The sequence below is a fragment of the Amphichorda felina genome (assembly GCF_050947745.1).
Source record: "Amphichorda felina strain 45539 chromosome Unknown scaffold_3, whole genome shotgun sequence".
In the NCBI taxonomy this organism is placed as follows: Eukaryota; Fungi; Ascomycota; class Sordariomycetes; order Hypocreales; family Bionectriaceae; genus Amphichorda; species Amphichorda felina.
Window position 1 is genome coordinate 3,012,678 of NW_028145047.1, and position 24,913 is coordinate 3,037,590.

The following is a 24,913-nucleotide window of genomic DNA, read 5'->3' on the forward strand; positions in this document are numbered from 1 at the left end:
ATGAGTGCCAGTCTCCGCCGCTTGCCCAACTGCAGGCTCCAGACGCTCGGAATGGGTACTACGAGTATAAGAATGTCGGTGATGGTGTTTAGAGCCCCGTTGGCAAGAAAGAAGACCCTGACGTCGGTGGCGCATTTATAAGCCGACTTGGGGAAATTCTCGTCAGGGTCGAATTGACGCCAGAAAGCCGACACGGGGGAGCATTGGAAGATGCCCACGAGGATCTGCCAATTGCTGGTCAACAAATGCACACTCAAAGCCTAACTTCTGTTAGAAAGACAATGGGCAAAACAAGACGACGTACGACGGCAATACCCCAAGCGCACACAGTGGCGAATATGATCCAGATGGACCACCGGGTACGGCGGTTCGACCCAAAAATGCGCCAGAAAAAGGCAAGAATGGAGCATTTGACCAAGACGATGCTCATTCCGCAGAGGAATTCGCCGATGAATAATCCCAGGAAGTAGGTTTTGCGTCCGTCTCGTGGTGCAGCCCAGATGTGTTTGCCGAAACCGCCTCGACCAACCACTGCATGTATGCATGAATAGTTAGCGCTACTGCAACGCCTAAAGGATCACCACGGTCCACGGCTCGATCAGTCGATAATGAGGGGCCCAACGCACTATAACATGTTACGTCAAGCATGAAAGCGCCAGAGAATACCTATGGCAGGTTTTGTCAGTCGTGACATCAAATCTCTCGGTGGTCAAAAATGGCCGGACTGCTCCAGGGTAGCCGTCCATACCAGCGAAGCGAGGATGAGCCAGTCATCCCACCACAGCTTATTCCTGGCTAGCTTCCGCGCTGTGACACGGAGACCGACACATGCGAGCCCTAGACTCCAGGTGACGACAAACGCGGAGACTAGGGACGGCACTTTGGTCTCGGCAAGATCGAGCCCTACGGGCGGTTCCGGGAGTGGATCCATGGCGGAGGAGGAGACCCTGGTTCGCACGCAGTCCTCGACATGGGCACGCTGCGCGTTCTCAAAAAGTAATATGCTCCAACGACGTGGAGTTGCACAGCGGACATTCCTAGGGGACCTTTTTTGGGGACTACGGATATTAAATGTACGGCTTACTCACATTGTTCCTGCCTGGAAGGAGTGCGCGAAGGAATTGGGAGCAGCCCGTGGTGCCCGAGCGGGCAAACACTCGAATCACTGCTGCATGTTTGTCTGAGTCTGACCTTGGGTGTTCGGGGCCAGCAGCCAGTCAGCCAGTCAGCCACTACGTTGTGGTGGTGACGGCGCAACCAACATGTGTACCTCGGACAGAGCAAACCCCTGTTCTTATATCACAGATACTAGTAAAAATTATCTCCCAATCTCTGTTGGCTGTGCAAGTCATCGTAAGCAATTCCAGTTTGGACAAGGGCCTGAGTGAGGACTGGGGACAAAAAGGTGCTAAGCCCACCAACGTGTTAAGCTGCCTGGGCGCAAGACAATGGATGAACATCTGCAATTGACTCTCCATTCATACTCACACATGCATACCGTAATATTTCCATTCATGGTAATTGATTTGCTATGTGCTTCGTACATGCAAGTCATATCCGCAGTACCGACCGGCAAAAGAATGGTTCCGCCCGGGCTCGAACCGGGGACCTTCTCGGAATCAAACATGTTTGCACAGTATGTGAGCGAGATGCCATAACCAACTAGACTACGAAACCAATGATTGGTCGATGAGAAGCGACGGCGGTAATGTCCTCAAGACCATGGTGCACCAAGCCTGATCATCGCATGGCCAAGGAGTTCATGGCCCAAGAATGGCTATTTGACCGCCACGGAGCATCCGGCATCCTTGAGACATACGCTGACAGCTCAAAGCACAGTCATCATCCTCCCGAGTTTGTCCGCCAGTGGCAGCTGCAATCCAGAGTCATGAGCCGTGCCGCTACGAACTATAATTGGAGACTCTCTGACGTACGTAGTACTTATAGGTATCCGTATTGGTTGGCATGACGCGCAGGATCGTGTGGGTGAGATGGCCGCTAGATCAACCGTCAGCGTATGACTGTGTTCCGTTTATAAAGCTCGTACGTACCTAATAGTACTACACAGCAATTGAAGTAACCCACGTCTTCTTCCTTGTAGCGGTGTGAATATTATCCTCGAGCTCCGGGAGTCTATCTTTGTACGGAGTACGGATATAATAAGCATAATCACTACAAAATTACGGATATAGAGCCCTGGGGTAACTCTGAGGATACATAATTCATTTATAACGGCAAAATATCGAGCGAAAAGAACTCTGCTCGAATCCGCTTTTTATTTATAAAAAAAAGTAACAAAAAAATGAGGGACACCGGATTTGAACCGGTAACCTTCAGGAATCTCCGGTTTAGTCTGGCGGAGAACCGCCAAGCCACTGGAATCTGACGCGCTACCGTTGCGCCAGCCCCCCAATTGGATGATGAATGACACGTAATTTGTTTCTATGTATTGCAACGAATGCTGAGAGTCACAGGATCCAATGCAGGATTGATTCCCCCTGGACTTCCCCCTCTTGGGTTCAAAATACTATTTGGAGATTGCCACAAGAAAAACACTAGCATTGGCTCTAAGAACCCGATAAATAGCAGGCACTCAGGGTAATAGGAAGATTTTAGAAACAGGTAGACCATCTTAAAAGACGTGGTGGTTTTGGAAACCCTCATAATCTTACGGTCTATAAGACCTGTGAAGCGGTTGATTGATACGGGTAAGGATGATGTAGAATCTGAGTTGTTTACGGATACAGTGCGCATATGCCCTTTTATCCCTGCCACCATAGTGCACCGCTCCTACCCCCAACAGATCCGTAGGGCTGTTGAAGGTTATTGTAATGATAGGTTTACATTGGTCACAAAACTTACCATAAGGTGTTAGAGGCAGCTGACACGACATTAGCTTAGCCACACAATAGTCTCAGAGCCAACATTCCTTGCCAAGTCATCATCAGAAACAGCCAACCCGTGATAATGTATGTTCGCTGAGGATTTGCCGCAGCGAGACAACAGCTGCTGGATCGCATCGCCGTGGCATCGAATCACATATGGATCGACCCAAGAGGTTTGTATGACGACCCTGCCATGGCGATGCTGGTGGGCTACGACATCCCAAGCCCCCGTGGTCGCATTCCCTATATAGCGTCGTGAGGTGCAGGCTGGCGCGGGGAAGTTTCCGGCTCACGGCCGGGTTCGGCACTCTGACAGCGGGATATTGATATATTTCCGGGCATGGCTCGTTGAAGTTCTTGAATATCGTCAGTTTGCACAATTTTGTCCGGGGAAAAGATTCAACCAGCGTCTCCGTGCCTGTATTCTGGTTGGTCAGCGGCTGTGTCGACTATGTAAATTGGCAGGGGTCAAGCAAGCACTTGCGTTTCTCGGTTTGCATCTCAATCCTCGCCCACTCCCTCCAGGGTTCGTAACAAAGCTACTTCAAGTCAGAGAGACGCGGGAGCATGTTGGCGAGCGCAACCGGCTTCCATCGTCGGCGGGTCTGCTGGCGAAGGAGCACGACCCCGACGACGGGTACGAAGGTGTGACCCTGTTATAAGGAGCGACAGGTTATACAACAAAGGCTCTATTTAGGGTTTAGGGTTGATACTTTAGCTTAATTAATCTTAATTTAATATAGTATCTATAATAATTACTTAATTACGCCATTTATAACTCCAAGACTTAGTTATAATACTTGGATAAATTAACCTTAGATTTAGCAATAGATAGGCCTGTAACAACTGGGGTTACAAGGAGAGTGAAGAGGTGTTGCAAGGCAGGATAATAGCGAGATTACTGTGATATCACAGTTAGAGGGCGTATAGTGACTGTATTGATCTCTCAAGGGCCTAAGGGCCCGACATAAAGAATTACTTGTATAGGTATAACCGTAACAAAGTCGCTGGTGACATTTATCAAATATAAGTGAAGATATGAAAAGGTGAAGAAGTGGATGACCTCTAGCTTACGTGCCCTGGCTTAAATATACATTGTAATGGGAGAGTTTAGGAGCGATATTAGGATTTGCGTTGACGTGGCATTGCAGGGTTCAATTTCGCTCTGGTCATTGATCTGGCAAGGCCGGTTCTTCTGTACCGACTCTCAGCCTGTAACAATGCTTGTATTTTATTTCTTTGCAAATCCTGTGTTGTTTTCACCTGGCGTTTCCATCACTGGCTTTGATTCCTTTTGGTCTGGAATCTTATTCCATTTAATGCCAAATGCGAGAAAAAGTGCCATCGCTGTGGCCCCAACTGGAACGAACTACATATGCACCACGGAATCATTAGCGGATGAAATGCAGAATCAGGCAATACAAGACATACAAAGACTTTAGTGATTGCCGAGTTATACGATTCCAGTATAGGTCTGCGGAGTGAGGGAAAGTTTTGGTCAGTGATTTCCCTGACTCGCGTGATCTCACCTCCCAGCAAAAGTCTCGATTTCTCGGCAGTCAGCCCAGCGTGTACTGTCAATTGATAGGCCAGACCATTATTAAAGATGGTCCCGGCAACGACCTGAAGGACGGTGGATCCAAGGGACTGAGTGAAGGTGACTAGTGCAATGCCCACCGGCAAGAGCTGAGGGCTGTCCATCAACTCAAGCTGGACGGCTAGTGACGACATCTGCATACCGAAGCCGGCGCCAATGCCCTGGATGATCTGAAATCCGATCCAATGACTGGCGGGAGTTGAAAATGCTGTGAACTGCGTGTACAGAGCATTGGCGGTACACATGAAGATTGGGGCCAGGATGAACCAGTAGTTATAGTATTTGAACCTCAAAGCTAGAGATCTGGATCAATGTCTGACCGGGTAGAGAAATTGGTGGTAGGCTTACCTAGACGACTAGCCACCATTGTCGCCAAGAGTTGAGTAATGACGGTCGGCAGCATTCTAACTCCGCTGTTGAGGGGGTCAACGCCTTTCACAACTTGAAACCACTCGGGCAAGTAGTAGGGAGCGATGCTGAGAGATCCCATGTGACAGAAGGCAAACAGGCACGTGAAGACAATTGCTCGTCTTGTGACTGCCGTCCCTGGAATCATGGCTTCGTCGCCTTTGTACCATTCCCAGCCGATGAAAATAATCATAGTCATTCCGGAACCAACGAAGAGACCAATGATGGTTGCAGACCTCCAAGGATTCTCCTGCCCTCCCCTTTGTAAAGCAAATAGGAGCATGAATATGGCAGGGATGAAAATTCCGCATCCAATCAGGTCCAGGCCTCGGATGCGGGAAGCTATGCTCTGCTGTCTCGACTTTGGAGACTTGAAGAATAAGAGTATTACGGCAACTGTTATAGCAATGGTGGGAATGTTGATCCTGCTGGTTATTAGAAATGTTTTCTCGAGTGAGGGGAGATGTAATATATATACAAGAAGTAAAACGGAGAAGGAAGAACTAGGATAGATTAAGACATGAGAAAAGAAGATTTGTAGCAACCTACCAAAAACACCATCTCCAGGTAACCCTCTCCGTAAATCTGAAATTCCAATAATTAGCCCATCATGTATCATGTCGGCAGAGTCAGCAAGTGGGAGGGGGAATTAGAGATGTGATCATTCGAAGAGGTTACTTACACTCCACCTAGGACAGGGCCAAGGACTAGACCTATACCGAAGCAGGCAGCTCCAAGGCCCACAAATAGGGTCTTCTTTTGGAAATCGGATATGGTGACGAGGATGGTCATACCGTTGCTTGAGACTCCAGCAGCGCCGATGCCTGCAACTGCTCGACCGGCGATGCTTTCACGATTAATATTGTCAGCATCTGCATGTAAGGAATGCCAGAGGGGCCTCTAGAACCAGGTATATCAAGAAGATGGTGGTTTATGTTCATGTCGATGGACCATAGTTCATAGTGTAGGGCAATCAAAGGGATCATAGACTTATACAGCGAGTAACGTACAAGGCACTGCTGTTTGGAGCGCAACCGCATACAATGCTGCCAATTAGAAATACTCCGGCCGATGAGACGTAGACCCATTTGAGGGGAAATACAACCGCCATCTTTCCGGCTAGCGGTGTGAGAGCGCATACCGCGAAGGTATATGCAGCTGGATACCAGGGAAGAAGTGACAGGCCCCCAAACTCGGATATGATGGAGGGAATTGCCTGGAAGAGGATGAGTTAGTTCTTGGTTCACTCATCTATTCTGCTTCTAAATTAATTTCAAACCAGGGCGTACTGTTCCAATTACGGAGATGTCCATGGACATCATAAGAGACCCAAATAGAACCCCGATAGCGACAGCATACAGTCTATATCCGCTAAGTTCACCGTGGGTTTGCACGGATCCCTCTGCTGCGGTGGGCAAGGAGGCCTCTACCGCATTTGAATCTTCTGCTGCCTGAGAAGGCCTGTCGGAGGTGGTGGTAGCATGGCCAGGTGGATGCAGGGCTTCACTGCTGGGAGCCTCTTGAGCCATACCGGGGGCCTGACATGAATCGGAATGATTAATGTATTAGGTAAGTAATTTCGAGCTAACCCATAAGTTGGTGGAATGGGAGGATGGAACTGAGAAAAGGGATACAAGATACGGGGTATGCCTGGGTCTCATAACTCAACCGTCGGTGGCAGCCCAGAGCGTGAGCCAAAGAGCAAAGAAGACTCAAGCTCAGTGCTGAGAGAGTCGGCTAATGCAACTTTGACAATCACGCCAACAATGCCAAGAACTCTCGGCACGATCGGAATGCAATGTGATTAACGTGAATGTTGCTATTGTTGGTCAAGACCGAATGCGAATGCGTGCTGTGCCTCGCGCCCACGCCACCGTCTGGCGCCCCAGCCGGCGATTTGTACTGTCACCCGACGACCGGTGACTTTACCCTGGGTACCGCTCTTTATGTATCCGTATACCACATATAGTTAGATGCACTGCAATTAACCTACTCGTGCCCCTGAACGATCAGAGCGCTATCATCGCAATGGAACGTGTTGAGGAGACATCTTCAACCATTGGATTGTATCCGGATGATCGCCTGTTAGTGGGCGGCACAGTTCTAAAAAAGGGCCACTAACTAATACAGCCCCTAATATCCAACCGCCCATACATATTTCACCGCGAACCCTGTTTCTCAGCATCTGAATGTAAGCACTGCTGCCCCAGGTCCTGGATTCCGTGACAGGATTACCCAGTAGGGGTTAGTGCTCACCGCACCAGACGTTGACTTGTCATTCCCCTGGGGTTGGGGGCGGTAACATGTATAAAGGATTTGATTGACGGGCGATAGAGACTGCATATCCGTATACTGGCGCCGGATAAGTCGGCAACAGCTCTCTTTTAGATATAATGGTGATCCAGGATCTCTTAGCAACCCCCGGTAGACACCCAAGAGGGTGCATGCAGGAAATGTACGGATATGGACACTGCAATATCCGCTGGCATGAGTCGTTTCCGGCAGGCGGCAAGATCCCCCGCAGTTGACGTGTGGTGACCAAATCCTCATCTTCTTCCCCAGACCGCATCGATGATCGTGCATGCGCCGCCCGGGTTCTTCCTCTTCTGTCATGGTAATAGTGCTTATCTGTGATGATTATTCGAGTGCGATAATTCCAGGCCTGCAAGTACTCTCCGTTAGAGACTTTGGAAGGATGCAGATTGTGGGTCATGTCTGGTGCGTCATCTTGAGGGGTGAGGGCGGTGCTTCTTGATCCTGTATCTGTACCGACTGTGCTCCGTGAATGTTGAGGAAAACCAAGCCGGGGCCAATCCACGCCCATAATAGCCCTGAACAAACTATCAAAACCTCCCAGCCCAGTCCAACGTGCGGATTCGCCGCTTTCATATCATTCTCCCCATACTCGTACCATCGAAGCCATGCACTATCCCAAACCTACCCAGGAGGGCAAGCTCAGGGCAGCCTGTGATCGGTGCCACGATCTCAAGAACCGATGTGTCAGAACGGGCGGACCCGAAAGCCGCTGTGACCGATGCGAGAGAATGGACATCGACTGCGTATACCGAAACTCGTCACGTATCGGCCGACCCAGGACCAGGAGAAGGGCGTCGGTGGCGTCACAGCTCAGGCCTGACTGGGACCACAGCTACGAGAACGAGTCGAGAGAGAGAAACAAAAATCGCAGGCAAGATCACACACAAAGGCCATTGGATGCATGGGGGTCGGCAGGTAATGCCAATCATACACAGGTACGGGAGGAGGTGGAGGCGGAGGCGGAGGCGGGCACGGAGAGGAGCGCGAGCACAGGTCTCAATATGCCCTCGTCGAATGAGATGAATCTTCTCGTATCACCCCAAGGTCGGTAAACTCACTAGTCCCCATTTTCTGGTAACATATTAGCTAAGTAACCAATGTGGGTAAATAGTTGTCCAACATGCCGACATGGACTGGGGCCCCATAGACTTCTCCCGCCATATTGAAGCCGTCAATGAAACCATTCACCACGGTGCCGCCGGACAGATTCCAGCACTGGAGCCTTTTCCCTTGCCAGATTCTGACCCGGACGGTGTGCTCGATACGGACCAGGCAACGCAGGCAACGGACAAACTACTCGACCTACAAGGACGGCTACGTCGGGTTCTATCGGGATTAGACCGGCAGCCCTCCATCGACCACGTCGAAAATGGGCTTGAAGTTACCAAAAGTTTCCTGGAAATCCTCCAGAGTATGATGGCTTCACACTCCCTCCCCATGGACCCAGGTATCTTGTCCACCTCCCCATCCCCTCGGGGCAATGGCAACAGCGATGCCACGATTTCCATAACAAGGCTAAACGCTGATGCCACTAATGGCCTAGACTTCATCACGGTCCAGCAAGCACTTCTGTGCTACTCACATGTGCTATACATGTTAGACCGCGTTGTAGACGTGCTGGCCACCGACGTCAACCAGGTGGGCGGCGTGCAACAACCAGAGGCGCCTGCCGCCATCAGCATTGGGCGTTTCAGTCTCACCTCGCAGCCCGCCCTGAACGCTACTGTTTTGATGCATCTCCTGATACGCATGATTCACCAACTCGCCCTGCTGGTGCAGCAGCTCGCGTCTGGGTGCAAGGAGCTCGCTGGCCGATTATCGTCTCCGCCCGACTCGGCAGTGGCAGTGGAGACGGGTGGCTCACCGGACAAGATGCCCGCTTCTTCGATTGCAGTGACTTCCCATGCCGTGGCGGATCTCATAGGGGAGAGAGAGAAATCCCTTCTAGAGAGGCTATCATTCCTGACAAGGGGCCCCTGATTTGCACTGATAAGTTTCTAATTAAAGACGTGTGTGTTGAAAATTCATTATAGTTTTACCATCTGAAAGGAACATGGTGTGAGCATGTATAGGTATGCCTTGCTCATGCGCCTGGAGGTGTAAATACATACGGGATGTGCCTAAGTATCCCGTCGGCGCCTTTCAGCGGCGTTGCAACATAAACCCTCCGGTTACGACGTTACCTGGGTCCTTTTTTAGACACTACTCGCCTTTGCAAAATTACCTATGTGTTCTTGAAGCTGTACATCACAATCCAGCGGACCCACCGGCTTTGTTTTGAATTACCGGTCATTTACTCTTATCCAAAGAAGCCGTGGAAGCCAAAGAAACCCAATGGAGCTCCCTGAGGATAGGGAAAATGATGGTTCCCTACCGGGCATTCTGTGTCTCCACGCCTATGGCACGAATGCCGCCGTCCTCCGGTACCAACTACGGCACATCACTCAGGCTCTCAAAGGCGTCTTCCGCTTTGTCTATGTCGAGGCGCCGTTCCATGTCCGGCAGCCCGGCCCCGGCGTGCCCCCAGGGTTTTCTGACGCCCATTCCTTCCGCCGGTGGCATTCGGACAAGAACCTGGCTGGGGCTTTTGGGGTGCCCGCCGGCGATCTGAGAGACGAAAGATGGCAAGTGAGGGAACTTCTTCGAGAGACTCTAGAGACTGAGAGACAGAACGCACATGGGCCGGGGATTGTAGGGATTATGGCTTTCAGTCAGGGTGCGGCATTGGCAACAGCTCTGTGCATGGATCCCGAACTTGGGGCCGGTATCAAGTTTGCTGTCATTATTTGCGCACTATATCCTGCCTTGTCGCTGACTGATGAGGAGGGAGAGGGAATTGTCGATTGTGCCGTCACCAAGTTCTCAGCCACATGTTCCAGCCCACGGACTGTCATTGATATTCCGTCGATACACGTACAAGGAGCCTTGGATCCATGGAGAGGCCAGGGTGCCAAGACACTAGGGCAATACTTTGATGATGGACGCGTGAGGAAAATACAGTTGCCTGATCTGCGTCATGAGGTTCCGAGTAAGGTCAAGGATGCAGCTGCAATAGCCGATGAGGTTTTGGCTGTTTGGCAGTCGAGCCGAGAGGAGGGTAAGACGTGAGTGGATCATGTCGTGAATGGATTTATACTTTGGTAGATCTATTTCATAAAATGAAGGCTGTTACTTCATACTTGGCGTCACGGTACGGCAATTGTTCCAATTTTGCAGGTAATATAACAACAGATATTACATCGACCTAACTAAACCACTTCTCTTTTTTCTCAGGCCGCAATCAGGCTCGTATGGCCAATTGGTCTATGTCCTAGGTGGCTCCTCTTCCTCCTTACGGTCCACCTTGAACTTATACGCCACGTACCCGTTGTATATGTCTAGATTGCCCCATAATGTTTTTCTGTGCAACCACTCAGGATGGTTGACACCATCTGGCCAGTCTCCCTGTTCCAGAGATATGGCACCATGGGTCGGGACGACACCTTCGCCTTGGCTGTCCTTTAGTTTGAGGGGGCCTGTGACATCAGATAAATGAGCTTATGCTGTCGGTGCTCGGGGTATAGAGTGTAATATTAAGAAACTCACCATTCTTTTGGCCCCAAGTTTGGACATGAAGGGCGTCTTGGTCTGTGTACACCTCCATGGAGATTCCAGTACGATTCGACGCAAGGATCGCGACAGGGTGTTCTCTCTTGTCGTCAGAGTGTCTGTGCGAGAGCATGAACGTCTCATCGTATGAAGAATCCCGAGTGTTCGAGTTTAAGGAATCCCCCATGGCCTTGGGTCCCGACCAGAAGTCATGTTCCTTGCCCTTCCTGTTGCCCAGTAGATCCCCTGTGGGGATACCAAGTTCGTCGAATCCAAATCGCATCCCCGACAAGGGAAGATGCAGTTTATGGTCAAGTACCGTGTTTCCCACGTTGCTTGTGCCATTGCCCCCTTTCAGCCCATCGAGATTGAAGAATACCTGCTGGCCCAGGTTAAGCGGGCCCCCCTCAGCAAGCAGCGGTGTGACGCCGTAGCCTATGTGCCACTCGTTGGCATAGACCGTGTGCGTTATGCACCCGACAAATATCCCTGGGAAGCCGTTCTTCTTGTGGTCGAAATGAACAAACAGAATGCTGTTGTCGCTGTGATATGGAACCTCCCAGTCGACTCTCCCCCAGCCTCGCTTCCCCCCGTTAAACGTGGCTGTTCCGTCATGGGCGTTGGCTCCCACCTGGTGTCTAACCCCGTCGACATCCTCATAGCCTGCGCCGCTCAAGAAGCCGGCATATCGCCCTAGGACCATTCTGTCAGCTGGTAATTCTTGGCGGTCGGCTAGCTTATGACCTGCCTATGATGCCGTTCAAATACGGATTGAGGCTGGTCTGGGGATACATGTCGGCATGATCAAGGCCCAAGACGACATCGACCTCGTTCCCGTTGGTATCATTTATCCATAGGTTTGACACGGCTGCACCGTGATTTGTAAAAGCGATGCGGATACCCTCGGCCTCAATGACGTACTTCCCCTCGTCATTTGTTGGCCATATGGCTGTGAGCGCAGTAAAAGGTGAACCGCCCTGCCATATTGCCCGAGCGGCAGCCAGCAGGCGGGTTGAGAACTTGACGGCCCCGCGAGCTCCTACCATTGCCAATGTGAGCCTAAGCAGCGTTAGGAAGGCATGCAGAGAGCAGAAGCAGAGGAATATGGAAGAGTAAGGCGAAGAGATGTGTATCCCACCACGGATGCAGGACCTGGCGATTGGGCTACCGGCCTACCTAGCTCGTTTGCAGGGGGATATGCTGTGCCGTGTGCTCAGGGTTGCCGGCTAGCCGAAATGAGCGCCGGAGGAAGTGTCAAGCAGCCGGCAAGTGATGCAGACTGACCGGCGATATTTGGCCGTAATGATTCGCCAAACCCCCCTGTTCGTGGTTGAACCGGCGACTTCCTGGGCGGTGGAATCTGCATCTGGGTTCACCACAAAAAAAAGGGTCCTGAAAGAAATCTGCCACATACTTCTCCATGTCCCATTCCTCTAGCGGCGTTGAGATATGGGCTGAAGGAAAAGGGAGGAAGTGAAAGATCGCCGGGAAGTGAGCTGGTCCTTTGAACGCTTCGTGGCGATCTGATCTGGTTGCTACCAGTGACCATGTCACCCTGTTATCAGATAAAATGTTCCGGGTACAGCCGGCCAGTCAAATCCCTTAATGCGTAAAGTCGAGATGAACGAGGGGAAAATCGTTTGGAATGAAAAATAAGTAATAGAGAGTATTATAATTCATATATGGGATCACCAGTCGGCCGATTCAGTGAAGTGCCATGTTGTCATCAGTCTATCTACCCGAGCACGAAGTCTTCTAACCCGGTCATTAAAATCATCATCACATAATAGAAGATAGCTATGTGTGCTCTGAAAATAGAGAATAAAAAGGAAATGGGAGTTAGCCCCTCTGCAAATCACTGAGATTTAAACCTCGTTGAGGGCTACGCCTCTACTATCTCAAGTTTGGCCATCATTCCCTCTTCTGACCTCTTGAATAGAGCAGGCCGAAGTTTCGCAGCGGTTTCGGCATTGGCCAACCTGACATTGAACCGTTGTACAAAGGCTGCGAGGAAACAGGCTAGCATTGCCCGAGCCATGTTTTGGCCGATGCAAGTGTTGGGCCCAGATCCGAATGACAGCATGGCATAGTTGCTGGTGGCACCACCTGTAGCCGCCTGGTCCCCTAGCCACCGATCGGGGTTGAATTCGGCGCCATCCGGGCCCCAGAGTTCGGTGTCGTGGTTTAGAACATCAACCGGAAGCAAGAAGATTGTGTCCTTGGGGATGCGTTCGCCTAGGAGCGTCGTGTCTTTCTCGGCAGCTCTTGCGCTCAGTGGTATGAAGGGGTAGCACCGAATCACCTCATTAACCACGGCGCTCAGATACAGCAGAGACTGGAGCCGAGCGCTAATATCGCCATCTTCCTCTGTGAAAGCAGACACGGACTGGAAGCATCGGTTGATCTCCTCCCTTAGACGCTCCTGGATGTCTGGCCGCTTGCTTAGTTCGTATATAGCCCACTCCATGGCCGTTCCAGACGAATTCGGGCCCGCCGTCATAAAGAGCATTCCATTGTCCACAAGTTCGCCCGTGGGAAATATGCCCGTCGCTACAGAGACGCTTGTGATGTCCAGGCCGGGGGGTTCTTTGGAGTCGGACTTTTGGAACTTGACCTCTTGCTCTGTGATGACCTGCCTGAGAGTCCCACGGATGTGATTTAGCGACTTTCCCAGCCCCGTCTTCATGAACAAAGGCGACATCAGTGTCAGCAACGGGCGAACGTCGATGTAATGCATCACCATCCTAACCCATGCGGGGCCACTGAATTCGGCGAGAACCTTGGCGAATCGGTCTCCCATGCCGCCGTCGCGGTGTCCAAGTGTTTTGAAGTCGTATCCGATCATGACCTCGCCGGAAATGTCCCACATGACACGGCGTATGTACTCACGCGTGTCAATCACAGTCTCCGGGTCACGTCGCAGCTCGCCCTCCATGAGCCGAACCATGTGCTGGAACTTATCCCACATTGCGGGCATAAGCTTCTTTGTGTGCCCGAGTGTGAAGGCGGGGCGGAGATGCTTGCGAAAGAGCTTTTACATCGAAGCAGTGCGCTGGTCAGCCCAGAACGCCCCAGTCAAATTTTTTTTTTTCAAGAAGAGACATTGCCCTCACCTTGTGCCCATGTTCGGTCAGAAAATTAAAGTTACTGCTCGTGACCCTACCCATCATATACTTGACTTGTTTGGGGTGACCAAAGTCGTAGGGTTTGATACTCGTCATTTCCTTGATCGCATCTACACTTGTGACCAATATGACTTCCCTGCTCAAGGCCTCATAGAACCGAATCAGGCCATTGTTAGGCAGGGATTCCATGACTGTATCGATGCCATGCCAGGTGTAGTTGGGCGAAAACTCCTTTCGGTTGCCATAGAGCCATCTCCTCCCCTGAGCATTCAGTTAGCTCAGGCTCAGTAGCAGGCTTGTGGTATGGGTACACACAGAAGGCGTTGCCAAATGACGAAACGGCGTGAAATATTTGGGATAGAGAGCCATCCAGTAGGTTGCCCATATCATCAACACCCCAAACTCGACAGCCAAGAGAGTTAAGATGGGCCCCATACGGCTGATGTCCGTGACGGAGCGGTACAGGATCGCACCCAAGGTGCTTCCCGTGAGCGGTAGCCAGACCTCGAGAAAAAGAGGCATCTTTATGCCAAGTATGGTGCAAAATGTCTAGTTTCGCTGATTTGGTTCAAATGGTTTACGAAAAAAAAATTCATCAACAAGAAGCAAGTTCGATAACGTTCACAACCACGAGACGGAAGCGATGCTGGACATCAGTGCAATCAGTTCTGCTATGGTGAAATGTGCCGGTCCGGTGCATGTTAATGTGTAAAGAACGCTCACCTGTTGGGTCGGGAACTTTCTATTTGTGCATCCCCGGTCGGGGTCGGCTACTTTTCACTCGTGTGAGGTGCATAGGGTATACTGTATGTGTACGAACGGCTGCCCGGGGCAAGGATCCTTCAAGTCCATGTTGTTAGCTCGAACACTACATGTAAATTTGGTGTCAATTCCCTTGTGCCTAGAAACGGATCGTCTAACTGCCCGCTTGTCTGCCCATCCTTTCTTGTGTTATACTGCTAGAACAAGTAATAGGCCATGATTGAGGTGCCACTGAAACAGAGGGCCGTTGTCGGGCTCGAGGACGGCAGCCTGAGTGTATCCACCAATGTCGACGTTGCTCAGATCGAGGACCACATGGTCCTAGTCAGGACCAGAGCCATTGGCTTGAACCCCATCGACACGAAAATGAAGGGGCCTTTGGCAGCTCCAGGGGCCATTGCGGGGATAGACTTCTCTGGCGAGGTGGTCAGTATCGGCTCCAAAGCGTCAACGCCAGCCACAATTAAAGTGGGAGACCGTGTGTTCGGTGCCGCGACGGGCTATCAGACACCTAAACCAACCCTCGGAGCCTTTGCAGAGTTCGTTGCGATACATTCTGCAGGGCTGCTGAAGATACCAGATGATTGGTCTTTCGAACAGGCGGCCTCCCTGGGGTGTTCCCTTTCGACCATCGGTCTCGCTTTGTTCAAGTCGCTGAATGTTCCGGGGTCGCCTAAGCATCCAGCTGAGAAACCGGTGGATGTGTTTGTCTATGGAGGCAGCACAACCACAGGCACGGTTGCCCTGCAGCTGCTCAAGATGTGAGTCCGATTAAAACCCCCGGGCATTCATCCTGAAATAATTGCGATTCTGATCATGTCGTTCAAGGTCGGGGTTGAACCCAATCACAGTGTGTTCGCCACATAACTTTGATTTGGTCAAATCCTACGGGGCAACAGCAGTTTACGACTACAAGGACCCTTCATGTATAGAAAGTATACGGAAGAACACTAGAAATTCACTCAAGTATGTTCTGGACTGTGTCTCGGAGCCAGACACGATGGAATTCTGCTACAAATGCCTCAGCAGGACAGGCGGAAGATACAGCGCGCTGGAGCCATACGCCGAGTTCCTGCACACCAGGCCACGTACTGTTGTTCCAGACTGGGTGCTGGGCCCTAGTGTGTTGGGTGAGGCGATAAGTTGGCCGGAGCCTTTTACACGAAAAGAAGACGAAGCGCTTAGAAGATTTGGCGTGAATTGGTTCATCACCGCTCAACAGCTGTTGGATGAGCACAGGCTGGTGACACATCCTATTAGAGTCATCGAGGGTGGCTTGGAGGGGGTTGTAGAGGGACTTGATCTTCTACAGAGGAAGCAAGTTTCGGGACAAAAGTTGATATGCAGTCTGGCTTAGAGGATTTCACTTACAGCATTACGGCCAATAAACGTACGTCTTATTCTAATAGTTACAGCTTATGCTAACCATTCGGGGATTTAGAAAATTGATTTCCCCTTTCGCCTGAATAATATATATATAATAATTCCTAGTGTTGGCCTCGTAATTAGTAACTCTCGCAATCTGCTATTTTGAATCTCCTTGCCGAGTTGTCACACTCACCCACAATATGGAGAATGACCTGGTTATCCACTCAGCAAGCTATTGTGTTAGAGTTGCGCCAAGTTCAGACAAACTGTGCATTTGGTACGGAGTACCTACCTACATTCCAAGCGTCGTTCCTTAGACTTCTGCACTGTACCGGCGGCTTTTGGGCCTGCCGTTTTCCACATATTGGCCGGATGCCGGAGAGTTGTTACAACCCGCCGGTGGAGCATACCCGGTGGCATTTAATTCGGTGAATGGCTATGGGAATTCCCGTCCGCCGGTAAGGGATCGGGCTGAAACGCTTCTTGATCAAGTTGGAGACGGTTCCTGGTTCACTGCCCTAGTCTGGCAGGGATAGAAGTCTTAGTAGTTGAAGGTCGCCGTAGTCACTCACTTGTCCCACGTTGGTCAAAAACTGGCCAGCTGGAACAAAGCTCCAGGTAATATCATTGAATTTTTGAACGTAATCTGGATGCTAGTGGGAGAGACAGACACAGGCTGTCATGACACACTAGTCGCACCATGTCAACACTACAGCACCCAAGTGAGCCCATAGCCATTATAGGGTCAGGCTGTCGCTTCCCCGGAGGTGCCAGCTCGCCATCGAAGCTATGGGATCTTTTGAAAACCCCACAAGATATTTCACAAGAGATTGGCTCGGGTGGACGATTCAATCATGAGCGGTTCTATCACCCAGATGCTGGACACAACGGCACAACCAACACGGAGAAAGCATACCTGTTATCTGAAAATGTCCGCCAGTTCGACGCCAAATTCTTTGCCATTCCTCCAGGGGAAGCTGAGGCTATTGATCCGCAGCAGCGCATGTTGCTAGAGGTGGTCTACGAAGGTCTTGAGGCAGCCGGAATGGCCATCGGCGACCTCACGGGCTCAGACACGGCATGCTACGTCGGCATGATGTGTCAGGACTTCTTTGTAGTCCAAGCGCAGGACCTCTTGTCGGTTCCCAAATATGCCGCCACGGGAATTGCCGCCAGCAATGCCTCAAGTCGCGTTTCTTACTTCTTCGACTGGCACGGGCCCTCCATGACCATCGACACGGCGTGTTCTTCGAGCATGGTGTGTGTGAGCCAGGCAGTTCACGCTCTTCGAAATGGAACCAGCAACGTTGCCATAGCCTGCGGGACAAACCTCCTACTATCCCCTTTCATGTATGTCCAGCTGAGCAATGTTGGTATGGTGTCCCCCACAGGCCACTGCCACATGTGGGATGAATCGGCCGACGGTTACGCCAGAGGAGAGGGGGTTGGATGCCTTGTGATGAAGACGTTGAGCGCGGCCATCCGGGACGGAGACAACATTACATGTGTCATCCGTGAAATTGGATTGAACCACGACGGAAGGACCAAGGGGTTAACCATGCCGAGCGCTGAATCCCAGGCCGCCTTGATTAAGGAAACGTACAGGAGGGCTGGCTTAGATTCAACGGCCAAGTCCGACCGCTGCCAGTTCTTTGAAGCGCATGGCACAGGAACGCCTATAGGTGACCCAAGAGAGTCAGAGGTCAGTAGTCAATCCCCGTTCAATCTCGTTAATGCTGACTTTTTTTCCTTGTATCACAAAAGGCCCTTGATAGAGCCTTCTTCCCCAATCATGACACTGCTGAAGGAGAGCTGGTGGTCGGTTCCATCAAGACCATAATCGGACACACTGAGGGCTGTGCTGGAATAGCTGGCATTCTGAAAGCTTCCTTGGCCCTCCAGCACTCAATTATTCCCCCAAATCTCCACTTCAACCGGCTGAACCCTGCTCTTGAACCCTTCACCAAGTATCTACGCATCCCAACAGAATCCGAGCCGTGGCCCGAGGTACCCAAGGGGCAGCCGCGAAGATGCAGGTAAATAATCTCTATGCCATCTATCTATTCATGGTTGGTAACTGATTTGGTTTCTAGTATCAATAGCTTTGGCTTTGGCGGTGCAAATGCCCACTGCATCATCGAGAGCTATGATGCGCCTACTACGAATGGCTCTACAGTTAACAATGGACACGATGCTAATGGCGTCCACTCAAATGGGACTCTCATCAAAGGATCCGTGGCAAACGGCGTGGAACATGCAGCAAATGGTCTTTCCAACAACCCAGCCGCTCAGACACTAATTCCATTCACCTTCTCAGCAGTGTCGGTCAAGTCACTAGTTTCCCTCCTAGGGTCAATCAAGGAATTCTTGAAACAGAATCCCGACGTCCACTTGCCCAGTCTGGCGTACACATTAAGCAGTCGGAGATCAGCGCTTCCCCTTAGGGCGGCGATATACGCCTCAACATCCGAACATCTCCGTCAACAGTTAGAGGAGAAGCTTGAGACGGATGTCACGGACGGTTCCACTTCCCATTCCGTGATGGCCATGCCAGCACCGCCGTCGGTACTTGGAATATTCACGGGCCAAGGGGCCCAATGGCCAGCCATGGGATCAAAGCTTATTTCTTCTATCCCCATGGCAGCTGAGATCCTTAGTGGCCTTGATGCCTCTCTCGCAACTCTTCCCTCGCACCACCGTCCCAAGTGGACACTTGGCGACGTGCTCCTCCCCGGAAGCCCACATGACGTGAGCCAGGCCGCAATCTCCCAGCCTCTCTGCACTGCAGTGCAAATAGTTCTGGTTGACCTTCTTCGAACTGCTGGTGTGAAATTCCGGACCGTTGTGGGCCATTCCTCCGGCGAGATTGCTGCCGCATATGCCGCAGGCTTCCTCAGCGCTTCCGACGCCATCCACATCGCCTACTACAGAGGCTACTATGCCAAATTGGCCGCTGGTCCAGCAGGCGATAAGGGTGCCATGATCGCTGTTGGTACCACGTTCGAAGACGCAAGTGAGCTGTGCCAGGTTGAAGACTTGGCTGGGAGACTCAGCGTTGCCGCCCACAATTCCCCAACTAGCGTGACACTCTCGGGCGATGTGGACGCTGTGAATTTGGCCAAGGACGTCTTCGAAGATGAAAAAGTATTTGCTAGGGTGCTGCGAGTGGATACAGCATATCACTCGCGTCACATGCAGCCGTGTGCTTCGCCGTACCTGAAAGCACTCAGCGACCTTGATATTCAGCCTTTGCAACCCGGAGATGATGCACCGGAGTGGTTCTCCAGTGTGGTTGGCTCCAAAGTCACTTCCGATACCAAAGGTCTCGGTGGCCAATACTGGGTTGATAATATGACCCATCCTGTTCTATTCTACCCAGCTATCAAGGTATGCCTGGAGTCAGCTACAGAGGCCTTCAACTTCAGCATAGAGGTTGGACCGCATCCTGCTCTCCAGGGTCCCGCCACAGAGTCCATCTTGGCAGTCTCAAACCAGGAAGTTGCATATTCGGGTACACTAAGACGTGATTCTGACGATGTTGGAGCATTTGCCGACACACTAGGCAACACTTGGGCTCGCTTCGGCCCTGCATTTGTTGACCTTGGCAGGTTCCAGCAAATATGCCGGCCGGATGTGAGCCTCAAGGGAACTCAGGGCCTACCAACATACCCGTGGACCCATGAAGTGGAATACTGGGCTGAGTCTAGGAAGAGCAAGGCCTACACCCAGCAGGACGAGGGCTTTCACGATCTCCTAGGGCTACGTGAACCTGACGGCCTAGCCGACGAGCTGCGCTGGAGACAGTCACTCAGCGAGAAGGATATAAAATGGCTCTCTGGACACACACTTCAGGGCCAGGTCGTGTTCCCGGCTACTGGATACATCTGCATGGCTGCAGAGGCAGCCTTGATTGTTACCCAGGGTCTCCAAGTAGCATCCATTGACATTTTAGATGTCGAGATCCGCAAGGCAATAGCCTTGAACCATGATCAGGGGACAGAGATGGTATTCTCTCTGACCAAGATATCTCCAGCCGTCCGAGATGCCTCGACGGATGTCCTGACTGCTGACTTCACCATCTTCTCTGTCGCGAGCAAAGATTCGACCCAGATGGCGTTGAACTGCCGCGGAAGTCTCCGTGTATCAATCGGTCCCGAATACACATCTAAACTTTCTGGGCGCCGGCCTCTCGTCCCCAGCATGATACCAGTGGACGTGAACCGGTTCTATCAGGTGATGAAGGAGGAGGTGGGTTTGGGTTTTGACGGTGCGTTCAGGAGTTTGACAAGTCTCTCCCGCAGAGCTGGATATGGAACATCGACGGTACAAAATCCCCCATTTTTGGAGACTGATACAAAGCTCCTTTTCCATCCAGCAATGCTGGACTGCGGTCTGCAAACGCTCAACGTCGCCTTTGCTGCCCCTGGGGACGGATCCCTATCTGAGCTCGTGGCGCCAACCCATATCCAGCGCATCACCCTCATACCAGAGCTACTAAGGCAGAGCATGACGGAAGAGGTGGCAATCGATGGTACCATCACCGATATCCATGGCCTGACACCACTAGGGGATGTTGAGGTATACACATCGGGCTTCGGCGCCAAACTGATCGAAATGGAGGGTATTAAAATCTCGCCTATGGCTCCCCCCAAGGCGGAAAATGACAGGTTTCTTTTTCAAGAATCTGTCATGTGCCTAGACAAGCTCGATGCCCGCGTCTCGCGGGGGGACATGCGTCTCGGTCCCCAGGAGATGTCTACATGCTATGCCGCCGAGCGTGTGGCCTTTTACTATCTTCGACAGCTCGTTCTAACCACCCCTATTGAGATTCGTGCCAAGCTGCCACAATATCGCCAGTGCCTGCTAGACGAAGCCGAACGGCTTCTACAGCAGGTCAGGAATGGAGACCATAGGTTCGCGTCGCCCTGGATTGACGATTCCCAAGAAACCATCCAGGAGATATTAGACAGGTCAGTCGTGCGAGAATTCGACTAATTCAAATTGCATCATCTAACTTTAGACTTTGACATCTAGCTCTGACGAAAATGACATTGATCTAACCCTGGCTAAGACGGTTGGCGAGAATCTCCTGCGCCACGACGTGCTAGTGGGAGAGGACAATATCCTGCAGTACATGACGCGAAACAACATCCTGGAGCGGTATTACACTGAAGCCATCGGATACCCAATCCTCAACCACGTCGGGACAGGCCTGATGGCGCAGCTATCCCACAAGTTTCCGCGCATGAAAATCTTAGAAATCGGTGCTGGGACTGGCAGCGCAACGGCCTCCATCCTAGACCGAATCGGCGAGTCGTACAGTTCGTATATGTATACGGACATCAGCAGTGGCTTCTTCGAGAGGGCTGGTGAGAGATTCCAGGGTCACGCCCACAAGATGGCCTTCAAGACGCTCGACATCACCAAAGACCCAGCTGCGCAGGGCTTCGAGGCAAACAGCTATGACGTCGTTGTCGCTACCAACGTACTGCATGCCACTTCTCCGTTAAAGAAGACCCTCCGGAACGCTCGCAGTCTCCTGAAGCCGGGAGGCTACCTGATAAACATGGAGCTCGCTCAAAGCGATGCGATGCGTTTCACCCTCGTGGTCGGGTGTCTGCCAGGATGGTGGGTGGGCGAGGATGACGGACGGAAGGGAGGTCCTCTGCTCACTCCGGCTCAATGGGAGGGCATTTTGGAAGACACAGGATTTGCCGTCGACACTATTTCAGAGCAGATTGACAGAGAAGATGCTTGGGTGGCCATGGCTGCGCGGGTGGTCGACGACAATGTGGGCCCCTTGATAAGGCCGCTCGGCCATAGACGTCCCGCAGCAGACAGGAGAGGCCGTCTGCTGATGATAGGTGGAAGGAGTGGGAAACCACTGGATCTCCGAAGTGAGGCGTTGACTATCCTTAAGCCTTATTTTGCTGAGGTGGCATATCTCGATTGCCTTGGTAGCCTCGATCCTCAAACCGAGCTTCCTGAGGGACAACACGTGTTGATGCTCACGCAATGCGACACCAATCTCTGGGACGATATAGACGAAGTCTCCTTTGAGAACCTGAAACGGGTGCTTGAAAAGGCTCACAGCGTGCTGTGGTTGTTTCAAGGGAGCCAGGAAAGCAACCCATACGCAGGGGTAACACTGGGCTTCCTGCGAACCCTCTATTACGAACTACCGGACACTAAGCTACAGACGCTAGACGTCGGTTCGGACATTGGTAACCTGGACTCAGGCCTCCTTGTGGAGTGCATGCTTCGGCTTCGAGACACAGCCGAGGTAGTAGCCCATGGAGGACATCAGGACCGGGTGCTATGGAACACAGAGCCGGAGCTGTTCCTCAAGGACAACCGACTCTACGTTCCACGGCTGAGATGTGATCAGGAGCGGAATGCGCGCTACAACTCTGCAAAGAGATCCATCACTCGTCTCGTGGAGATATCCAAGGCAACGGCACCGCTTGACTTGGTCCACATCAAGGGGTCCTACAAGTTGCGAGAACAACATGAGTGGAAATCGCAATCGTCAAACTCTAACAACGGTACCGACACGACTGTTACAATCCGCGTCTCGTGCTCATTCCTATCTTCATTAAAGACACCCGCCGGCTTTTTCTTTGTCTGCTTGGGAACAGATGTCAAATCCGGGGCCAAAACACTCGGCTTTTCCGACCGCCAGGCGTCCCTGGTGACAGTGCCCCGGTCTTGGGCCGTTCAGCTCCCTGAGGGCAACGCGTTAGAAGATGCAGGATTTATATCCTTCGTCGTAGCTGATCTCCTTGCCCAGCGCGTGGTGCAGCTCCTGCCGCCTACGGGAAGCGTCCTCATCTTCGACGCCAACCCCGTCGCCGAGGCTCTGCTGTCGAAGCGGCTGGCTGATATGGGGAGACAGGCCGTCCTCATCACCACACGGCAGGATAGCGAGTTTGCCAGCTATATGCACCCAAATAGTCCCAAGAGGGTCATAGACGCTGCGCTTCCATCCGATGTAACGCTGTATATCGACGCATCCAACGATACCTCGGCCAATTCATCGAGTCTCGGGGCGAGAATCACCTCATCCCTTTCCCAGGTATGCGACAAGATCCAGCTGTCAAGGATGGCGGCACGAGAGGCTTCCTCACTTCCCGAAACCGCGCCCCAGTCGCTCGTTGAGCTTCTTCAGAGTGCTACCTCATTCGCCACAATGTTCTCGCAGCTTGGACCCATCCCCATCGCCGGCGGTGCACCTATTGAAGTGCTCCCACTCACAGAGGTGCTATCGACTACGGCACCGAATCCAAATTCACTCGTGTATTGGCAGGTAGATGACTACGTCCCTGTATCGGTCGAACCCGTATACATGCGAAAGGATCTATTCCGGCCGGACCGGACCTTTTGGCTCGCGGGCCTGTCTGGCTCGCTCGGGCGGTCCTTGGCTGACTTCCTCACTGCCCAAGGTGCTAGATATGTGGCCATAAGCAGCCGAAACCCCAAGGTGGACCAAGAATGGGTGGAATGGCACCGGAAGAAAGGAGTGACTGTGATGTACTTTAAGAGGTTGGTGAAACCATCGTTTCCGCAATGCCCCTTTTCCCTCGCTAACGTGTCTTACCCAAACAGCGATGTAACCGACTATGAGTCGGTCAAACAGGTCTACGATGAAATTAGAACGTCTATGCCACCCATTGGCGGCGTAGCCGATGGTGCCATGGTCTTGAGAGATGCCACTTTTGTAACCCAGACCTTCCAGGATTGGCAGGCTGTCCTGAGGCCCAAGGTACAGGGCACCATCAACTTGGACCGCCTATTTTCGGAATACGTCTCCAGTGAAGAGGATCCATTGGATTGGTTCATCGGATTCAGCTCACTGGTGGCCTATGCTGGCAATCCAGGCCAAGCGGCGTACGGTGCCGGCAACTGCTTCCTCAAGGCACTCATCCAAGCCCGGCACAACCGAGGACTTGCGGGCTCCACCATCGACATCGGTCGCATGGTTGGAGTTGGCTACATTGAGAGCCAGCTCACGGCTGATGGCCAAGACCGGCTCAAGTTCCGTTCTGGCACCCAGTCCATGAGCGAGTCGGATCTTCACCAGCTGTTTGCAGAGGCTGTGGTGGCTGGGCGGCCCAACTCTGGTCAAGACACGCAGCTTATCGCGGGGATCAACCTTATCCAGGGCGAGGAGGCCAAGGATGCCGTCTGGTACACCAACCCCAAGATGGGGATGATGATCCGCGAGACGGGGAGACGGGGAGCCGCTTCCGGCGTTGGCGACTCTGGGGCAATTCCCGTCAAGAAGCTTCTCGAGTCTATTAAATCCATCAAGGAGGCCAGAGGCGTGATACTCGGTGTTCTGAGAAACAAGCTGCAGGGAATGAAGTTCCTACCGGACTCGGACAGCAGCCACGACAACACGCCACTCGTCGACATGGGCATTGACAGCCTCGTTGCCGTCTACGTGAGGTCGTGGTTCCAGAACGAGCTCAGTGTTGATCTGCCAGTCATGAGAATTCTCGGAGGTGCTTCCATGGCTGACCTGGTCGAGTCTGTGCTTGAGAAACTGCCAAGTGACATGCTGGGCGGGCTAGATGGAGCTCCCCAGAGCAATGGGACTGCTGATACAGGCGCTGATGCCCAGGTGCAAGACCAAGTCGCAGATCAAAAGGCCTCTATCAGTTCTGGTTCTGAGGACCAAACAGACGGCAAAGTTGATGGATATGAGACTCCTGTCAGCAAGGCCAATGGACATGTGGATGGCCTACCTGGTGAGAACTTGAACGGGGAAGTTACAGCATGAGTATCGGATGTTATGCAGTTGTTATAAGGAGTATTACTATTCGCACATTAGGGAAATCACAATCCGCATATTAAGATCTACA

General features: G+C 52.0%; 6 protein-coding genes and 2 non-coding genes across 8 annotated transcripts; 4 read left to right on the forward strand and 4 right to left on the reverse strand.

Moving 5' to 3' along the window:
• Positions 1 to 1,581: 1,581 nt before the first annotated feature.
• On the reverse strand, positions 1,582 to 1,677 carry ACO1O0_003621. Its single transcript has one exon. It is a non-coding gene; the product is annotated as a tRNA-Val (tRNA).
• A 626-nt stretch (positions 1,678 to 2,303) lies between these two features.
• ACO1O0_003622 lies at positions 2,304 to 2,411 on the reverse strand. Its single transcript has one exon. It is a non-coding gene; the product is annotated as a tRNA-Trp (tRNA).
• A 5,796-nt stretch (positions 2,412 to 8,207) lies between these two features.
• ACO1O0_003623 (uncharacterized protein) lies at positions 8,208 to 9,186 on the forward strand (the record flags this gene model as incomplete). The annotated part of the gene is made up of 2 exons (XM_083193069.1): positions 8,208 to 8,250; positions 8,318 to 9,186. The coding sequence occupies 2 exons, from the start codon at positions 8,208 to 8,210 to the stop codon at positions 9,184 to 9,186; spliced, it is 912 nt and encodes a 303-aa protein (XP_083052126.1).
• A 354-nt stretch (positions 9,187 to 9,540) lies between these two features.
• Positions 9,541 to 10,314, forward strand: ACO1O0_003624 (uncharacterized protein; the record flags this gene model as incomplete). The annotated part of the gene is made up of 1 exon (XM_083193070.1): positions 9,541 to 10,314. The coding sequence occupies one exon, from the start codon at positions 9,541 to 9,543 to the stop codon at positions 10,312 to 10,314; it is 774 nt and encodes a 257-aa protein (XP_083052127.1).
• A 195-nt stretch (positions 10,315 to 10,509) lies between these two features.
• ACO1O0_003625 (uncharacterized protein) lies at positions 10,510 to 11,588 on the reverse strand (the record flags this gene model as incomplete). Its single annotated transcript, XM_083193071.1, has 3 exons — positions 10,510 to 10,721; positions 10,792 to 11,498; positions 11,563 to 11,588. 3 exons carry the CDS (start codon positions 11,586 to 11,588, stop codon positions 10,510 to 10,512), a joined length of 945 nt encoding a protein of 314 aa, XP_083052128.1.
• A 1,088-nt stretch (positions 11,589 to 12,676) lies between these two features.
• ACO1O0_003626 (uncharacterized protein) lies at positions 12,677 to 14,108 on the reverse strand (the record flags this gene model as incomplete). Its single annotated transcript, XM_083193072.1, has 2 exons — positions 12,677 to 13,825; positions 13,908 to 14,108. The coding sequence occupies 2 exons, from the start codon at positions 14,106 to 14,108 to the stop codon at positions 12,677 to 12,679; spliced, it is 1,350 nt and encodes a 449-aa protein (XP_083052129.1).
• Positions 14,109 to 14,897: 789 nt separating this feature from the next.
• On the forward strand, positions 14,898 to 15,446 carry ACO1O0_003627 (putative secondary metabolism biosynthetic enzyme; the record flags this gene model as incomplete). Its single annotated transcript, XM_083193073.1, has 1 exon — positions 14,898 to 15,446. One exon carries the CDS (start codon positions 14,898 to 14,900, stop codon positions 15,444 to 15,446), a length of 549 nt encoding a protein of 182 aa, XP_083052130.1.
• Positions 15,447 to 16,749: 1,303 nt separating this feature from the next.
• Positions 16,750 to 24,831, forward strand: ACO1O0_003628 (type I polyketide synthase; the record flags this gene model as incomplete). The annotated part of the gene is made up of 6 exons (XM_083193074.1): positions 16,750 to 16,771; positions 16,793 to 17,751; positions 17,814 to 18,085; positions 18,143 to 20,316; positions 20,425 to 21,019; positions 21,084 to 24,831. The coding sequence occupies 6 exons, from the start codon at positions 16,750 to 16,752 to the stop codon at positions 24,829 to 24,831; spliced, it is 7,770 nt and encodes a 2,589-aa protein (XP_083052131.1).
• Positions 24,832 to 24,913: the final 82 nt, after the last annotated feature.